The 20,573-nt window shown below is 40.2% G+C and overlaps 1 protein-coding gene across 1 annotated transcript in view; it reads right to left on the bottom strand.

The window, feature by feature from the left end:
* Window positions 1–19,238, bottom strand: part of GOLPH3 (golgi phosphoprotein 3) — a 25,735-nt gene extending 6,497 nt beyond the window's left edge. Inside the window, exons 1-3 of the mRNA XM_015817023.1 lie at window positions 18,999–19,238; window positions 5,857–5,988; window positions 1,908–2,022 (exon numbers count right to left, since the gene is read on the bottom strand). Of these exons, the coding sequence (XP_015672509.1) occupies window positions 1,908–2,022; window positions 5,857–5,988; window positions 18,999–19,238 (487 nt within the window). The remainder of the gene's footprint in view (window positions 1–1,907; window positions 2,023–5,856; window positions 5,989–18,998) is intronic.
* Window positions 19,239–20,573: the final 1,335 nt, after the last annotated feature.

A 20,573-nucleotide genomic window follows, 5' to 3' on the forward strand; every position in this document is an offset into this window, starting at 1 on the left:
TTCTTGTTAAGATGCACGCAGCTCATTAAGTCAGTGGTTCTCAACCTTTTTAATGCCGCGACCCCCAACCGGTCATAAGTCGAGGACTAAACCGGTCGTAAGTCGAGGACTACCCAACCGGTCGTAAGTCGAGGACTTTCCCTGCCTGGGAGCGCCGCACATGCGTGGTTCCGCCCCCTGCACCGGCCGAGGCATAGCTGGCAAGCGGCAGAGACGGAGCAGGCCGACCACCAGCTGGCCCAGCTCAAGGGAGGTAAGGCACCCGCCGGAAAAGGGGAAAAAAATGGCAGACAGCCTTGCTTGGCGACCCCCGTGAAATGGTCAATCGACCCCAAATGGGGTCGCGACCCATAGGTTGAGAACCGCTGCATTAAGTGAATATGAGGTATCTCAGGGTGGGGAAGGCCATGGAGGGCCTAGTGATGGAACAGGCCCCCAAGGCCTTCCCGACCCACTAAGATACCCCATGCTTCCCCCTCCCTTCCTTGCCGTGCTGGACTCATCTTGAAAAAATCCGTCTCCTCTCTCCCATGGTTCCTGCTGCCGCCCGGATCTGAGGCCAAGGGATGCTTCCACGGCCCTCCAGCAGCCTTCTCCAGGTGCCAGACACCTTCTCCAGGTCGCTGCTACATTTAAATTCTGTCATTACATCTTCTCTGAACCAGGTTAGACAAAGTTAAAACATTTTAATTTTATTTTTTAACTGAAGACAAAGACGGAAGCAAGGAGCCCCGATTTCCATAACGAGGCTATGAGAATTATTAAAGAGTAGTGATGATGGGATCTTTCTTCAAATTCACTAATAATGGTTTGTCTTCACCTGCTTTTGGGAAAATTAGGATAATAAAGAATATCGTATATGAACTGTATGAACCATTGTATCAAATTCCATGATGACATTTTCCAATCTGAATTAGAGTGTTATAATCCCTTTCTGAATTCTATCTCTGTTCACAGAAACTAAAAAATAACAGATTCAAAAATAATCATCCCAACAGCTAGTTTCTAAGCATGAAAAAAATGGTAATATCTCCAAGTACACAATAAAAATTGTGAAAAACAAGAAAGGAAAGATAATAAGAGCATCTCCAGATTCAAATAGTTTGAAAGCAAAAAGTGATCAACCGAGTCAGGTGAGCAAAGCTAATCCAAACTGATACAATATTAGGAACACAGCAGTACATGCATAACAGCCCTGTCCCACCAAAGCAATACATACTTTTTAATGGATTATCGTGTTGTAGGGAATTTTAAATGATTAACCCCACAAATCTTAGAAGATTAACACTAATGCTTTAACACTGAAAATTGGTTAACATTGTATGGCCAGACAACAGATACCAACCACATGGGCAGGAATATACCAAAAACAGAATTTGAAAACTTGTGCCTTAAACACTAGGACAGTGGTGGCGAACCTATGGCACGGGTGCCAGAGGCGGCACTCAGAGCCCTCTCTGTGGGCACGCGCGCCATCACCCCAGTCCTAGGTCTTCAGCTGGGTTTTATAAAACCATTTCACTTTAGGCCTCCACCGTCGTGTGCCAAAAAAAAAAAAGGTTCAATCAATCAGTCAATTTCAACTTCTCGCAGTGAAAAAAAAGATCTTAGAAAGTTGGAATTGATTGATTGAACTTTTTAGTCCCACCCAGCCTACCGTTACCACCGCAGTCACGCCCACCCAATGGGACACACCCACCCGATTGGCCATACCCAGCCAATGGGCCACACCCAGCCAATGGGCCACACCCACCCGGCACCCAACGATGCACAAGTGGGTTTTGGGTTGCAGTTTGGGCACTCGGTCTCTAAAAGGTTCGCCATCACAGCACTAGGATGTAATTAATGGCAGTCCAAATAAATTTGAAAGCATTCAGAAAGATTAAATTTTCACAGAAATGTCTTACCACTAAGTAGTTCTATCCAGTTCTGCACTGTTTCTGGAGGCTGAGTTTCTTTAATGTGCTTCAAAGCTTCATCAAGTAGAACATCTCCTGTAGGAGCATCTGATTTGCATATCACCTGATTGGAAGTACAACAGATAAAATGAGCACTTCAGACTTTAATTTCTTAACACCAAGTACAGAAAACATGGCTAAATATAACCATATAACTTTTTACAATTAAAGGATTAAAGACAGCAGACTGTGTCAAGCGTCCTTTCACTTTTCACAATCAAAACTTAGTATCTTCTGTGAGCTATTGAAGAATTTAAATGAAGAGTAATTATTCCAGATTACTAGTGTGTGTGTGGTATTAACAATCACAGAGAAACAGAAATCCACATCAATGCAGAGACATTGAAAAGAATGGCTAGGATAATTAAACTCAGTATGATTCTTCCAAATATATCCCTATACTGGTCAAATAAAAAAGGAGTCAGGAAGCAAAGCAATTAAAGCCATTGCTATCAAGTCATCATAGATTAAAAAAAAATTAGGGACATTAGCAATAAATGCAAAAAAGCAACTTAAAGGGAGTGTATAAATAATTGGAAAGAGAATGAAAAGGAAGTATGGATAATGGCTCTCCCTTAATCTTTTAAATGCCAAACTCACTCTCCTTCTGATAGAGACCAGATGTCAACTCTTTGAGGTAGTCCAGAAAAGAAGCCCCAACCATGAGTACTAACACTACCTTTATTAGAAAATTACAGTAACAGAATCTTGCAAGTCTGAAAGCCCTTCTCCCCTCCTTTACTTTTACTTTCCCCAAAATTGGGAGGAGTCTCTTCTAAGATCCTCCCCCCCCCCTTCTGCATAGTGAGATTCCTTTTGCATGATGGTCAGCTTTTCCTCCTGTCTTCTAAGGTCATTCTCCTAATTCTTATTCTCATACTATTACACCAGATGTGGAGAATGTACTGTACAGTTCCAACAGGGTGAATAGGACCCAAGAGATCCCAATAGAGCTCACAAACATTCTTGTTGGGGCCAATCTTTTTTCCTAAATAAAGAAAATATCTTGTACCTGATTAGTTGCTCATTTCACATTCTATAATCACACTTAAAAGTCCTTCTAAAAGTCCAGCTAAACTTCTAAATACCAGAAAATGATGTAGGGAGAATATTTCCCAGGATGGCAAATATTGGAGAAAGATCTTCTCTCTCAGCACAAGAAAGTGTACCCTCACTTCAAACAGTGGGGGGGGGGAGAGGCTGGGGGGGGGAACCAAGGATACAAGCAGAGAAATTTAAAAAGTAAACTGCAACATCAGCTGGGGCTATTGAGAGATTATTAAACTGAGGGCATGAATGGAATGAGTGAATATATGAGAAAGTACGCACCAAACAAAACATTTTGCTTCAAACACAAAACAAAGCAGTAATACCTGAAGATATGTGAGACTGCATTCCAGCTAAATAAAATTCAAAATATTTTAAGTATTCCAGCTATAGGAAAAAACAGAGAATTCAAAACAAGCATTTTTTTGTCCTTTGTTCCAGAGCCACCAAGGTAGGTGAGATCACAATCCACGTTGCTATTTATTAACAGGCACTAAACTTCCACCGAGTTGTAAGGGGATTATTTTAGAATATATTAAACATACATCAGGATTAGAGCAGACACTGGAGTTTGATTAGAAAAAAACCTTCCTCCTGCTATATTTTTTAGATTAGTATTTTTTTAAGAAGTTGTAAGCTTCAACACAAAAGTTTAATTGCAATACTCCAGATTAGGGGTAGGCAACCTTGGCTCTTTTGTGAACTTCAACTCCCAGAATTCCTGAGCCAGCATGGCTCAGCTTGGAAACCTCTCCCTGTTCCCTCAGCATGGCTGGCTCAGGAATTCTGGGAGTTGAAGTCCACGAATCATAAAAGAGCCAAGGTTGCCTACCCCTGCTCAAGATGAAATACTTGAAATGATCAAACTTTGTTCTGAGGTTGGAACAAAACAGAATTGTTTTGTATTACGCATTTGAGAGACCTGCTTCAAGGTTGATATATTTCACAGTCCTGTAGTGACTACAGCTCTATGAAAAGGCATCACATTTAGTTCAATTAAAGACATTGCTGACTATTGAGGGCTCTCAACAATTTATAATTAAAACCATTGTCCACTGCATAGTCACTTTTTCTCCTGGGCTTACCAGAACAAATTCAGGTCATACTAAATGAACCCAAATATGAATAGAAAGAAAAGTGGAAATATAGACGTGAGATTCAATATAAAGGATGTAGGATAAAGCCAGAAAGAAACAATACAACCAAATAGAAGTCTACAGATTACAGATGTAAGTGATAACCAAGTAAGAGGTAGATCCATTGAGGATCCTGGAATAACTGGTTGTTGGGGGGAAAGGGGAATGACTTTTTAAGATGGAATTTTGAGCTATCAAACCAAGATGTGGTCAACACTGCAGGCACTTCAAACAACACTGGGTGTTAGAAAGAAGGAATGGGGACAGTAACTGAATTTGAACATTTTAAACACTATAATAATTCTTATCAGCTCAACATCAAACTTGGGTGCCTATTTTAAAGGTAACGTACAGATAATGGAAAGCCCCTGTAATATAGCTGTTCATTGTTTGATTATGTGTAAACCTCTTTATACTTTGTTATATGTAAACTTGATCCCCAAGGCAATGGTTAATTGAAATCATGATTAAAACAAATTGTCTTTAAGGGTAAGCAACCGGCAGTTCAAAATTTTCCTCTGAATTTTGGTACCAGACATAAATATTCATTTGTTTTATTTAAAACATTTATATAGCTGCCCATCCTACAACCAACTTTGGCTACTGGAAAAATTAAGAGTAAATTATGAATCATTTCATAGGTGCAATTAATACACCTAGAATCGTTCTTTAAAAGCTCCCCAAAGTGAAAAGTAAAAAAAATAAATAAAGAAAATCTTAAGATTGCATTCTTGTCCAAACTTTTTCAACCAAGGAATTATTTTTGAAAAAGGGGAGCCTGGTTTCTACCCCACGTCTACCAATTGCTCATTCCTAGTTTAATATAATATTAAGAGCTACCAGATCAGTAAGTACTTCGCAACGTTCAGGAAATGGTTAATCTTAAATACTCTCTAACTGCAATTAAAAGTTCATATAACAAACACTGGGTTGAAGCCCATAAATACTTAATGACTGTAAAGACCTAACCTTTTAGAAACCAAAGTATTGCTAAAGTACAACTGTCAACAGGCCCAACTAGCACAACCAATAATTAGGTATCTACAGAGTTATAATTTAAAAGCATTTGTAGGCCACAGGTTTCTACTCTGCTATCTCTCAACCAAGTTATTTGCTCGTATTGTCTAAACATCAAATCTTCCTTGGATGTATCAAAATAAAAAAAGAAGAAGTTGTCTAAGTTATTACTGTACAGCTGTTGAATTTCAAGGAACATTCCTGCATTTTTGGCAAATCTAAGAATTCTGAGTCTTCTGCAAAGGAGAAAGGAAATCCATTTAAAATTAACAGCTGTACATTAACAGCTGTACATAAGTAATATGTCTTTGCTGTGCAAAACTTAATTCTGAACAGTGCAGTAGTGTGGAATTTTTTCAAACTTGGTTTTTGCATAGGTGAGTCAAATGTTATATTGACATGCAACCAGATTTGTGGTAGAGAATGAAGCGGGTGTGTTTCACAAAATCTCTCCAGGAAGAAGGGGAGAGAACTGCCTTTATATAATGCCAATAAAATCAAACTGAAAACAACACTGAGTGATTCATTCCCTAACTAGGCCTTAACAAATTTCATATACTAAGTACTTTTATAAGATTGCCCAAATTTTTAAGCTATGCAAATTAAAGTATCAAACTTGCTGATTAGCCATTAGCCATGTAAAAACGTAAGGGAAAAAGATTTTAGAAAAATATAGAGGTTTACTTTACTGCACTTACCTTTCTAGTTAGCAAACTTTTACGTCTCATTCCAAATGCTTCAAGTTGAAGACGCCCCCTCAGTGCCAATTCAATTAACATGCAACCACGAAGCCCAGATGAAATGCAATCATTCCAAAATGATGTATAACCCTGAAGGGGGAAAAATGTATAGCTGAATTTTTTGTAAATGCATTACAAGAATAAGTACACAAATACACAAGTACACAGATAAAAAATTCTGTTGTCTTCTGATTCAACAAAAATAAACTAAATACCAATGAAGAAATATTCTCTTCCATTTTTTTGGGATTGGGAGACCTGAGAATTTTACAGGAATGTTCTTAAATTGGGTCTGTGATACATACAAAATCCACTTACTACAATTACAGTATATTGAGGTTTGCACGCATGTATGTGTATCCATAAATTAACTAAACAGATGTATTAAACAGTAAAAAGGCTAAATTTACAAGCATCTTCTCTTACTACCTTTATTTACAAACTCACACAGTAATATCCATTTGCAATTAAACATTAATATCTGAGTTAGATATAATTAGTACCATAATTTGTATTGATTCTACAAAGAGGTAGAAAAATTGAGATCACATTATTAGGTCAGGAGACCTCAGGATTTAAACTTTCTTTATGCTTGTCCACACTGAACGAGATTTCTAATTTAAGGTATATTACACTTTTCTATACGCCAAGTACCTTTGCTAGGCTATTAATGAACAGCTTTTCTTTGGCTACTATGTACTTTACGCCCTGCTTTCCTGGAAGCTGGAAGCCGGAAGCTGGCATACCTAACAATCTCTCCCATTTTTCCCAACATCCCTATGAAATAGGTTGGACTAAGAAAATGAATAAAATCAGCCAGTGAGTTTACATCAAGTATGTACTGTATAGTATTTTCCTTCTGAAAAACTACCAGTAAGGCATCAAATGTTAGTTTTCACTCTCTTGCATATCAACAATTTCCAGATAATTTTCTTACTCTCTTATATAACAAATGTTTCCACTTTTTTTCTTTTTCCCTACCTTTCTGTATTATCTTTATACTACAGCAGTGATGGTGAACCTTTTAGAGACCGAGTGCCCCAAAATTGGCCCCGCCTCTGCTCCACCCCCTGCCCCGCCCTCACTCCGCCCCCCATCTCCCACCCCGCCTGCCCGCAGGGCCACTCACCGCCTCCAGGGCCCACTGCAGATCGCCCAGGCAGCCCAGCAGCGTTATGGCGGTCATGCCCTCTGCCCGCGCCCTGCAGCATCAACTGTGCACGATGGGGTGTGAGGGCAGAGTCTTGTCTACGCTGCCTGGCTGCCATGTCCTTGGCTCCGCTGCTCTGTGTGGGCCACGCTCAGGGGCAACTCTTCTTCAGGAGGGCTGCTGGAGAGGAGGGGGTCACAGGGGAAGGCGAGGCTGGGGCAACAGCACGTGTTCCCACAGAAAGGGCTTCGAGTGCCGCCTCTGGCACCTGTGCCATAGGTTCGCCACCACTGTACTATAGGAATACTGCTGAAAAAGCTTTTCTTTCTCTAAATTGGAATTGAAAAGGAAGTTTTGATATCTCCATGCATAATTGTTCATTATATAACTATTACAGAAGCATTATATTTGTGTAAAATATACATCTAATCATATTTGGCCTGTAACTGCTAAAAGGGGAGACAAGACAATTGTCACTGATTCACCTGTACCAATGTCTCTGCTTCTGAAACGTTTTTCCAACTTGTAGTGAATATAAAAAATTCCAGGCTCTTCCACAAATGGAGGAAGCCCTTTCTTCTACCTAATGGCAAACCCAGACAAAAGGAATTTAAAAAATAAAATTAGGACACCAATCCTTACTCACCAAATAAAATTATCTTTAGATTTAATTAAGAACATTCAAAGCCATTTTGGTTCTGAGGCATTAAAAAGAAATGGAATGGAAAATATTAAATACAGTACCATCTTTCTTTGAGCACTATAGAATAACTCTGGAAAAGTATGAACTTTATTACTTGCTCATATATTTTCAAAAGAATGCTTCAATAATAAACATATGTCTGCATCTTCTATTAACTGAATTATACTGCACATTACATTTAGAAATCACCCATCTCCCTCACAAAATGACTATGGACAGTGTACAAGAGATAAAAACATAAACATTATATATACATTTTATATTAGTAGACAATTAAAACAAGAATAATTAAAATTAAACATTAAAAAGGTGGGGGTGGGCCCTCAAGGCACTAACCAGCCTCATGACTGCCTGCTCCTCTGTAGACAGCAAGTAGACAGAGCAAGGTCTTCAAACACTTCCAAAGCCAAGAAAGTGGGGGCCTGCCTTACCTCTGGGGGTGTGCTGCTCTGCTCCCCCCACATATGACAAGAGTTCTACGGGTGTTTATTCCAATCCCCCCCCCAAACAGGTCCTCAGAAAGCACTCCTGTTGCACAATAGGATAAGAGTCCCTGGAAGACAGAGTCCAGGAAAGCAGTCCAAGAGTCAACCAGACCAGAAGGCACAGAATTGGGCACATTGCTCCAGCAACACTCAAGTCTTCAGGGCAGGGTTAAGTAGGCAATGCCAAGTATAGCCCTTCATAAGAGGCAAGGTTGCCTCCTCGTGAGTAGTCTAGCTGACTGGCATTGTGCCTATATCCTCTCTGCTCTACGTGTCCTTGGATCAGGAGGTGGTGTGGACTCTTCCTCATTGCTGATGGGTGGCAGCTGCTCCCTGTCCTCCCCTGGAGCCTCCTGGCCAACTTGCTGCAGCTATGGCTCGCCTCGCTCAGCCTCTCACTCCTCCGATGGACCCAACGGAGGCTGCACCATCAGGCTAACATTCTCTGAACCCCAATCCTGACTATACTCAGCTCCAAATTTTCCTCTGCAGACTCAAACTCACCCTCCTCCTCTGAACGCGCATCTGAAGAGGGCTGGGGGTGGATCCATGGGGGGGGGGAAATAATGTTCCAAAGGGTGGGGGCGTGGGCAGACAAGGCTCCTTCCTAGACTCTGCCAGGCAATTTTTTTTAAGCGGGGGAAGGAAAGGACTGCAACATATCTTTCCTGCTCACCAAATGGGACAAGCCAATGTAATGGGGCAAAGATGGTAATCTGGCTCCATGCCACATAGGGCTTTAAAAGTCATAGTCAACACTTTGAATTGCAGCCAGAAACAAATGTAGCTCATGCAGCAGAGGTGTTACATGCATCGTCCTTGGGATGCCCAAGATTGCTTGTGTTGGCTGCATTCTGTACCAGCTGAAGTTTCTGGATATGTTTCAAAGGTAGACCCATGAAGAGCACATTAGAATAGTCCAGACAGAAGGTGACCGGGGAATGAGTCATGGAGCAAACAGCCTCCCTTTCCAGGAAAGGGCATAGATGGCAAGCAACAGGAAGTTGAGCAAAGGCCCAATTACAATTTGAATGAAATTATAAATCACCTAATTTGCTTATAAATCACAATAAAATTGTAATACAACACAAAAAGATATAAACAACTGAACATCTGAAAAATATAAAGCTAGAAGTCAGTAACTGAAGTGATGTGGTGTTAAAATGTTTCATGCTACATTCTAAAATCTAATATTTGAACATAAAGTAGGGAAAAACTGAGTGGGAGATATATATTCTGAAAATAAATAAGAGGCCCAGGAATTCCACTTAATTTGTCTCTCCCTACGGTCGGTGATTTACAATGCTCTCCTGTACATGTAATACGGAAATAAGTCCAATCAGGTAGTTTCCTCTTAGATAATTAGACCAGTGTTTCTCAACCTTGACAATTTTAAGGCATGTGGACTTCAACTCCCAGAATTCCACAGCCAGCAATGCTGGCTGTGGAATTCTGGGAGTTGAAGTCCACATGCCTTAAAATTGTCAAGGTTGAGAAACACTGAATTAGACAAAGAATTAACCCAGTAAGGGATAAACTGGTTCATAAAACAAATGTACTATTTTATTCATATTATTCAAACAGAAATGAAAGAAACCTAAATCTTTAAACATTTATTAAGCATGTTTACACTGCAGAAGAGTAGCCATCTGGATTGATGACCAGATTTTTTCTCTCAGAAAGAACAAAGCCATCAGAAGAAAAAAAAAGGACCTGACTCAATAGTACCACAAGTATTTTTATTAGTTCCAAGACTAATTTTAAGCAAACCTAGAATTCTACAACACACAGGAAATACATGACAAATTAATTGCATAATCAAGTTTTTTTCACAATGCTCCTCAAAGCAAACATATTACAGGCAGTCCTCGGGTTACAGCCACTTGTTCACCAATCGTTCAAAGTTACAACAGCATCGAACAAGTGGTGCTTATTACCAATCCTTAAAATTCCATCTGTTGTATTATCCCATGGCCGTGAGCTCATGATTTGGGTGCCTGGCAACTGGTCCCCATTTTTGACAGGTTTCAGTATCCCTCGGTCACCTGGTCACCATTTGCAACTTTCCCTGCCAGTTTCCCACAAACAACATCAATAGGGAAGCCAGCAAGGAAGGTTGCACGTTGCTTTCATCACTTTTTCTCCTGAGGAGACTCGCTACAGTAAATAAGATCTCAGGAACTTTGTACTCTGTAACAACTCCTGCCGATCTGCATTTGTAAGTGCTCATCTGCACTCCTTCGTGTGTGCCTGCCTTCAGTGCCCCCTCGCCAGCCCGTACTGCCTAGCACCCACCTGAAGCCCTACCCAGTCAAACTGCCGGCCCGTGGGCCAGATGCGTCACCGGGAAACCACGCCCACCCCATTGCCGGCAATAGGGAAAAAGCTCCGATACGATGCGCGATGTCGCGAGTTTGACATGTTTGTCCCTAGCACCTGCCCACAGCATCCCTTGAGCTCCATAGTGCATGCCTACCTGCAAGACCCCACCACAGCACCCACATTTACCCCCTCGCTCCTTGTCCGGGACTCCTACCTCTTCCCATTTAGTAACCTGCACAATTTGAGGATTACAATGGCAGTCAAAAGTATAAGGATTGCTCTTGATAAATACACAGACTTTACAACCATCAAACTTTACAATCATTTATGGCATCGCTCAGTTTCAGAAATTCTAGTCCCAATTGCTTTTGTAACTGGAGGGTTACCTGTAGTTATTAATAAGTTGCAAACTTTCAACTACTAAAGTCCTACTTCCTGCTATGAATTGACACAGACATTAGAAGCTTCATTTTGATATAACATGTACATATGAATATTACATCCTGAATTTGGGAACAAGTATTTCAACTTTTCACATATGACATGACAGTAACATAACAGCAATATGAAACTATTATAAATATAACAGTGATCGTTCCTATTTTGAACTCAACAAAGGACTTTAATGCACAAAAGAACAGAATCTGTATTAGAAACAAATTGCATGTTATTACTGTAATATTAATGAACTGAACTGTGTATCTGAAGATACCTAAGATATCTAAAGACAAGTTTTAATCTGATGCTAAAAACAAACTAAGAAAGAGGCTTTTATTTTAAATAGATATAATCATAACCTATTGGGGAGGGGTGGAGAAACTCCATTAAATAATTCTTTATTTCTAAAATAAAGTTTATTTACTCTTTCATTTTTCTCCCTAAATGTTATAATATAAAGCTACAACATAAGAAACATTTTCTTATATATGTAAAACAGAAACAAGCCAAAATAGTAAAATGCAACAGATGTTATTGCATAATTTTATATCTATATCCCCCCTGAATGATTTTGTCTGGATTTGAGAACTAAGGAGGTTGTTAGTACTTTTATGGGAGACCACCAGAGAATAGCAAAGCTGCACACTTAACTAGCTTGTCAAAAGACATACTAGAAGGCAGCCATAATTAATTTTTGTATTGTTTCCATGAAAACTACATGGATGGGTGAGCTTGAAGATTTCCCTTTCTACTGAAAATCTGTCTTACAACTTTGCAAAACAAACTTTTAAATCTTCTCCTCTGATACAAATATACACCGAGCATATACACTTATATGTGATACTGTGTTATGCCCCCAAAATGTTGTACTCGTATATCTTGCATGAAAAATATGAAATTTCAGCAATTATGTTACAGAAGCATTATAGTACCATACATCAATGTATTACTAATCAGTGTAAAAGGTTCAAAGTACTCTAATTCAGATGACACCACCTATGAAATTACTGCAGAACCTGGCTGATCTGCAAGGTCAGACTTGATTAGGAATTGGATGGAAAACACCAGAGAATTCCAGGGCTTTAGGCTAACCTGGGAAACTAAAGAAATATCCAGAAAAAAGCAATGGAAAACCATGAATGAAATGTTACCAGGAAAATATCATGGATGCATCCATGGAGTGTAGTCACCAGAAGTCATGGACTCAAGGACATCTTTAGACTATTGTCCTTGAAAATGAATTGCAAGCTATTTGCCAAAAATGCAGTAACCCAGCTTTTAACACAAAGGGACAAATTTAATAGAATTGCACCTATTCTTCAGTCACTGCATAGCTGCTAATTGGCATCACACTTTAATTTAAATTGCTAGCAATCACCTATAAAGCTCTCTATGGCTTGGCACCTTTTACAAACTCTCTTACCCAACTTTTAATCTAGTTTGGGCATGCCTCCAACAGTTCCTCAAAGGCTTTTAAAGAGTTCAACTATGTATTGTTATGGGTTCATCTAGTCTACATATTTGTTGACTCCCTCAAAAAAGTTTAAAGTTAATGAAACAAGGCTTACTTATGCAGAAACAATGTTGATTGTCTTTTAGAAAGACTTTGTCCCTTTTTGTGTTTTGACTATTTTCTCTTTAATAATAAATACTTTCTACCATACTATCTAAAAAGATGTTAAGCTAACTGAACGACAGTATAATTTCCCATTACCTTTCTTGATTTTTAAACCAATTTTACATTTTAATTTTTTAAAGAATCCTTGGATACGTATTTTATAGGCCTGGAGATTGAATTATTTTTCATTTTATAAAACTTAATTTTCTTTTTCATCCATTTGTCTCAGTTGACTTGACTCCCCTGCTCGGAAACACAACTCTCCTACACCATCACTGAGCCTTTAGCCAATACATTGGCACAGAGAGCTTACATGTTATAGTTATTCACTGATTTTTATTTCATATTTAGATTTTCCTCCAAGCAAAGCTTCATACTACTTTTTCACTGTTCATACCTTGGGAATTTATCAGGTTCTATAAGCGAGGAAGGTAGCAGAATTTCTGAAACTCTAGGGTTGGACATCTCAAACTTCCTCTCCCAGAAGCCCTCTGGGTTCTGAACCCGACTTATGTGATAAGAAATGGATATACTGAGCCATTGCATCTTCACACTGAATAATGTATGTGATAGTCAGGAAACATATCATATAATACTGGGCTAGAATAAATAATTAGAACAAAAATTACATCAGCAAGTACAAAAATCACTCTGCTGCTTAGTGTTAACTAAGATAATATCAATATGAAGTGCCAACACAATGCAAATAGGCAGAGAAGGCCGAATTGGTAACAGGCTTTTATCTTCCTAAACTACAGATGAACAAGGGATCTTCTATTTGGGAGATTCTTCTATGTGAGAGAAAGGCTATCTAGACAAAATAGTTAGTGCAAAGGAATAATATTAACAGATGTGTGTATTGATAGCTTTCAAGAGTGATGATGGAGAAAATTGTTGAGAATATTTCATACTTCAAGAACAAATAATATTCTATGAAATATAATAAAAGCATGGTTCACAATTTGTTGTGATCGACAGAATCAAAACCCTACACATAATAAAAGGATTAGCATTCCATAGTGCTGTCCTTTTTTGTAACTGCAATATACATCTATCTTTTTCAACTGCTTTCCAGACATGCTCAAAAACGTCAAGTACCACTTTAGCTGCATCACACAGTAGGATTTTAAAACAAATATCCTGGTATTTCATCAATTCTTGTTTTGATGCTAATATTTTCTAATTACAATTAATGCCTGATTCAAGTCAGTGTATAAAGCTTTACACCTATTATTAATTCCCCAATATATTAATACCATCCATTCTTTATATTGTCTCCAGTAGATTTTTGCTTTAATTTCTGAAATCTTTTTTAAAGTTCTTGTTCTTCCCCTTTGATTGTTGTTTCTAATTACTGTACATTGCATATTTAAATGTAACATCTTCTGTTGTGTTGCTTTGTTACATTTTCTTCTGTCTCTTTTACAGCAGTTTTCAACACCCCATCAGACAGCAATTTCCACTCTTTTTCTCCCCTTTGGGATACTGTTGTTTGCTTCATTTTTAATTATGCTTTAAATTGCAGTCTAGAGTTTTTCAAGTATGTGTCATATCTAATCCATTAAATCTATTCTTTACCTTCAATTGATAATCATGCAGAAATGTGCTGAAGTTGTATCTTCCTAGTCTTTTTTACCTATAATTTTGTAAGAGGGATTTCATAATCTGAGCAATAGTCACTTTGAAGTCTTTTTGCTGACTAAATAGAGCTCTCTCTCTCTCTTTGCTTGCAGAGTAAATAGTCAATCTGATTTCAGTATTGTCCATCTGGTGAAATATGTGTGTAGTCACAGTAGAGTTTGCTGGAAAAAAGGCATTTGCTATAACACTGTTGTTGTTGTTTTTGGCAAATTCTATTGGTTTTATACTGAGGCTAAATGTTCTTGTTAGTCCTGATGCTATTCTACTTCCACTGTAATATTTCCATCTTACATAACATCTTTTTTGAGTGCTGTGCTAGCAAAATATTTCAAGTCATCTCAGAGCTATTCAGTTTATCTGTGACTGAAGTATCAATGTAATACTAATTGGCTTGTCTTAGATGCAAATTAAGATTATTCTATTATTTTCTGAGTTATATTCAAGCACTGACTTTAAAATATTTTGTTACTTCACACACTTATTAACAGACTATGATTTTGAATGTGTATAGTTGACTTGTCAGAGCCTGAAACTGAAAATTCTTCAGTTGCAGCATGATCTTCAGGTTTGAAAAAAAATAAGTCTATAAACTAAATGATACTTATTTTTCATTACAGTAGTCCTTGACTTATGATCAGCTGTTCAGCAAATGTTCAAAGTTACAATGGATTCCTCAGGGTTACTTAAGGTTTGGATTCTAAGTTCCAACAGTCCCTCTCCCAGGTCATATGATTGTATTTTGGGTGCTCAGTAACTGACTCATATTTATGACTGTTTGCAGTGTCCTGCAGTCACATGACTGGCATTTACTTCCAATTTCCAGCAAAAAACACACATTGCAGACAATGGATCTGCAGACATGTCACTGGGTTAATTGCAACATTTGCTTAACAAAGTCATAATAGCAGAAACAGTCACACGATGACTTCTGAACAACTGGAACAACATATGACTATAATTTTAGGGTCAATTAGTCATGAATCAAGGATTACCTGTATTACTATTAGCCATTTCAGGATTACTCTAAATCAGGGGTGTCAAACTGGCAGCCCATGGGCCGGATGCATCATGCACAGGCCATGCGCATCCTGGCTCGGCAAAAGAAAAAAAAGTCACGATATGTCACGTGACATGACCGAGTTTGACACCGGTGCGCTAAATTATGGAAGTTAGAATTTCTATAGTGACTTCAAAAATAATGGAATCTATATCCCAAGAGAGCTTAATGAGACTAGCTGTATTTAAAAATATACCTATTGAAAATTTTCATTTACAAATGCTTTTAAAATTCTGAACTCCAGAATATTTAACTGTGCTTTTTAAAAGCTATTTACTGTGAGAAAAGTGACAAGAGCGTTTACATCTAAATATTTAAATATGTAATTCAATATTAAATGCCTGCAAAGCAATTCATTTTGAGGCAAAAGTGTACTAACAATAACTTTACATATATGATGCGGAATATTAAACCTACCCTGCCTATACAAAAATTGACAAAAGATCAAAAATTGTTCACTATTCCACAAGGAGTATATCTAAAATCTTGCACAATGGCTACATCAATACTATATAGCAACTCTTTCTTCAGAAGTTTTAATCAAATAGCACACTCTGATTCCATATTCAGAATCACTGCTAAACTCATCATAGGTAGGGAAGGCTAATGCCAGGAATTCTTCTATCACACCTGGATGAAAACCCTGCAACCAAGACGACCTTTGTGAATCTTTGTTATTAATGGTACTGCAGCTAGTCCTGCAAATCAGCAGATCAGAAATAAAATTAAATACTCATATGAGAACTGTAAAAAGCGTACAGCTTTGTGGCACATTAATTCATGACAAGTTCTGATAAGTATCAATAGTTTATAGTTATCCTATCTTTTGAGAATATCTGTAAGCAGAAAGCAACAAGTATTGAGTCAGTCACCTTTTAAGCAAGACAGTAACAGCTCTTTGAAGGTAATGCTTTTTGTATTTACTTCAATGTGTACCTTATCTAACAAACATGACCGTCTTTTTCCAGCAGGTAGCTACAGAACATTATCAGCTTCAGAACATTTGGTAGTTATAGAGCATTAATCCATTGTTAAAGATGTAACTTGGAAGAGATAATTAAGTTTTCCAACTTAGGTTTGGAAATCTTTACCATCTTCAAGTCAAGGTGACATGGCAAGACGTACTGCTTGCCTTTATTTAAGTGGAATTGAATTTCCTAACAACAAATGATATCACAGCATAAGACTGCAGCTACACCCTACCTCATCACAAGAAGTTGATTCTTATCCATGAAGCTTATACCATTAAAAATGTATTATAAAGATACCAGAAGACTATTATTATTAAGTTTGGCTTAATGCAACAGGTTACAGATTTGCTTTTTCAAAGATAATTTTAATATTTTGTAAACATATTTAATAAACCTTTCTTTTCTAGGAAAAATGTATTTATATGAAGTATATAGCATTTTTACATATCTAAATAGACATGTATTTAATAGTTTAATGGATGAGTTTATGTAATTTCCAACTGTTCTTCTCTTTTTCTTAGGCACACTAATTACTATAAAAAAAGTGCCAACTTCTATCCCACAATCTAAGAGGGACCTATATAAATAAACGAGAGGGAATAGGAAAGGAATATAGAAATGATGAATTAATAGTCTCAGTGTTATGACTTGCACTAGCATGTCAGAGCAAAAATTGGTATGTTAATTTTGTATATTATAAGGTAACTAAAATAAGAAACCATGTAAAATAATCATGTCTCTCTCTCTCTTCCCCTTTCCCTCTCTCTCTCACACAAACACTCCTCTGAGGAAATTTGAGGCTAAATTACTTTCTAATTAGAGGCCCTGCTGAATTTTCCTGTTACATTTTCCTGTTATATTCCAAAGCTTAGAGCTGGGATCCCCTTCCCCAATGTAGTACTAAATACATGTTTATTCCCACAGTAAACTCTCTTTAAGATACATTTCTAAATTGCTGGCTTTCTCAATTCCAGCCAATTATAGTTGCTTAAAAAAGGCTTGAACAAGGATGTGCATTTTCCTGCTAGCTCATCTTCAAATGATATCAACTCCTCTGTTCTTTTCATACTATTTCCTTAATTTCATTATATTTTTCTATAAACTCACAGGTTTAAAGAAATGAATAATTATGTGTGTATACACACACACATGTACATTCATTATATTAAAATTGTTGCTGGAATTGGGTATGTCTAGTTTAATGAAGAGAAGGGCTAGGGGTGAAATGATAGCAGTGTTCCAATATTTCCGGGGTTGCCACAAAGAAGAGGGAGTCAAGCTACTCTCCAAAGCACCTGACGGCAGGACAAGAAGCAATGAATGGAAACTAATCAAACTAATCCAACACTGGAAGTTTTTAAGAAGAGAGTGGACAACCATTTGTCTGTAATGGTATAGGATTTCCTGCTTGAGCAGAGGGTTGGACTAGAAGACTTCAAAGATCCCTTCCAATATTTTATTATTATTATTATTATTATTATTATTATTATTATTATTATTATTATTATTATTACTATTATTATTATTATTATTATTATTATTCATTTCTTTAAACCTGTGAACCATCTCTTGAATGATTTCACTGTAACAAGCAATAAAGGGGGAGGGCTTTACAAGGAGAATGGCACTCAAGTCGGCTGGGCCCGTACAACTCAGTGGCTAAAACGTGGCAGTTTGTGGCACAGCATAAACTCCACCAATCTCCGGCCCAAAGAAGTCTAAAAGAGGAAACAACTTGGTCAACTCAATGAACTGTGTTGTGCAAACTGAAACAACCCGGACCCATCGACTTCTAAATCCTAAGCCTTTACCCCAGTGGTGGCGAACCTATGGCACGGGTGCCAGAGGCGGCACTCAGAGCCCTCTCTGTGGGCACGTGCGCTGTCGCCCCAGTCCTAGGCCTTCAGCTGGGTTTTATAAAACCTTTTCGCTTTAGGCCTCCGCCGCCATGTGCAAAAAAAAAAAGAAAGGTTCAATCAGTCAATTTCAACTTCTCGCGGAAAAAAGATCTTGCAAAGTTGGAATTGATTGATTGAACTTTTTAGTCCCACCCAGTCGGCCGTTACCACCGCAGCCACGCCCACCCAATGGGCCACACCCACCCGGCACCCGACGATGCATAAGTGGGTTTTGGGTTGCAGTTTGGGCACTCGGTCTCTAAAAGGTTCGCCATCACTGCTTTACCCAGAAAAACCAAGATGAAAGGTAGCACCTTTTTTTTTTAAATTAAGAGAGGTGCTTTTGCGAGTTGACTTCCTTAGAGGCCCAGAGTGGCTGTGTAGAGCACAGAGTGGCTGTGTAGAGCATCTGAGGAAGGCAGCTGCAGCCCCCCCAAAAGTCACAAATCTGGAAAGGTGCTACCAGATTCCAGATGACTCGCTAGGGTAGACTATGCCAGTAATCTTTCTATAATGTTTCTCTTTACGCCAATAATTCTGGGTGAGCATTCTTCCTCCTCCTGCAAGATCAATCTCTTGCCTCTTCAATGGCTCTCTCAAGACCCCCTCCTCTCCCCCAAATAGCCTCCCCCCATTTAAGGCTCCAGGAGACTCTTCCCAACTACGCTGGCTGGGGAAGCCAGGCTTTAGTCCAGCGGGTCGAGCCGGCGCTATGCTGGGAATGTCCACCCTCCGGCCTCCTAACACCCCCCCACTCCGGCCCCTTGTTCTCCCACAATCCGCTGCCCCCGAAAGGGCCAGACTCGCCGTCCCTCACCTCCCGGTCCTTAAGGCCCAGCAGCAACACCTCCTCCATAAGCGTGAGCCGTGTTTCCTTGGAGTCCCCCTTCTCCTCGTCCCCCTGCTCGTCTCGCCGGTCTTCCTCCTCCGGCCCGCCGCCGCCGCCTCCCCCCCCGCCGCTGCCGCCGCCGGCCCCCCGGTCTTTGTCGGCCGCGCTGCGCGAAGCCTCCGTGCGGCGCTGCACCAGGCCCGAGTTGCGCTGGGTCAGCGAAGTCATGGCGCGGCGGCGGCGGCGGCAAGAGAACGGAGCCTTCGACCCCGGAGGGCCCCGCTCGGTGAGCGGATAGCGGCAGGAGCCCCGGGCGGCGGCGGCGGCGGCCTTCTCCCTCGGGTCCCGCAGGCAGGGCTCAGGCCCGCCGTCGCCGGCAGGCCAGAGACGGGATGGGCGGGCCGGTTCCGCCTGTTGCGGCACTCAAAGCGGCGGCGGGGGCGACTTCGGCGGCGTCTCCTCCAATATGGCGGCGCGGACTCCCTCGGCTGACGCCAGCAGCGACGGCGGCGGAGGCGGAGGATGTGGCATAAGAGGCGGAGGGAAAAGGGAAGAGAGGCAGGCCGGCTCCTCAGAGCCCGCCTGCCGGCCCGAGAGAGGCGGTCCGGGAGGGAGGGCCTGCGAGGCCAACGTGGCGGGGTCGCTCCGCCCTTCCTCCATAAGCGGGAGCGGTGCTGCTGAGGGCTGTGGAAGCGGAGGGTGCCTCCCGGGGTCTTGCGGGTCCGGTTCCCCGTTGTCTTCAGGGAGAGACAGCATCCAAGCACCCCGGCCCGAGTGAGCAGAAGAAGCCGAGCAAAGGGAAAGTGAGTCTGGGTGGGCAAAATACAAAATACGGGCCGGGGATAATTCTTGGGGTTCCTTTTTAAGACTGTAGTCTTGTTTAGGTATCAGCAAAGGATACCTCCCGACTTACTGTTACTGCATTTTCACCGAGCCGAAACCAACCTTAGAGAAAAAAAAAAAAATCCTGAGCCAATTCCTGGTTTGGCTTCTTTGGCTTCTGCCATGGTGCAGATTTTACAGTTTTATGGAGTATGTACCAGTACATCAGTGTTTCTCAACCTTGCCAATTTTAAGGCATGTGGACTTCAACTCCCAGAATTCCACAGCCAGCAATGCTGGCTGTGGAATTCTGGGAGTTGAAGTCCACATGCCTTAAAATGGGCAAGGTTGAGAAACACTGCAGTACATGAAACAACATTACAAAAGAGGATTGGCTGTGCAATTTGGTGCAGTGGTTAAGGCACCAGGCTAGAAATCAGGAAACTGAATTCTAGTCCGGCCTTAGCCATCAAAGTTTGGCTGTGTGATCTTGGGCCAGTCACTTGCTCTCAGGCCAGCCCACCTCACAGGGGTGGTGTTGGGGGGGGGAGGAGGAGGAGGGAGGGGTATTAGTATATTTGCTGCCTTGATTACCTATCAAGTAATTAGGGTGAGGAAAGGAAAGGACATTCTCTCAGACTGGAGCCAAGGGACAAACAAATAGAACAATCATCAATTGTTCGACTTCTTCAATTCTGTACTTATGTTCAAGAAGAACTTTGCAAGTAGCAATTGGTGTCA

Source organism: Protobothrops mucrosquamatus, unplaced genomic scaffold (assembly GCF_001527695.2).
Source record: "Protobothrops mucrosquamatus isolate PMUCROS unplaced genomic scaffold, P.Mucros_1.0 scaffold548, whole genome shotgun sequence".
NCBI lineage: Eukaryota > Metazoa > Chordata > Lepidosauria > Squamata > Viperidae > Protobothrops > Protobothrops mucrosquamatus.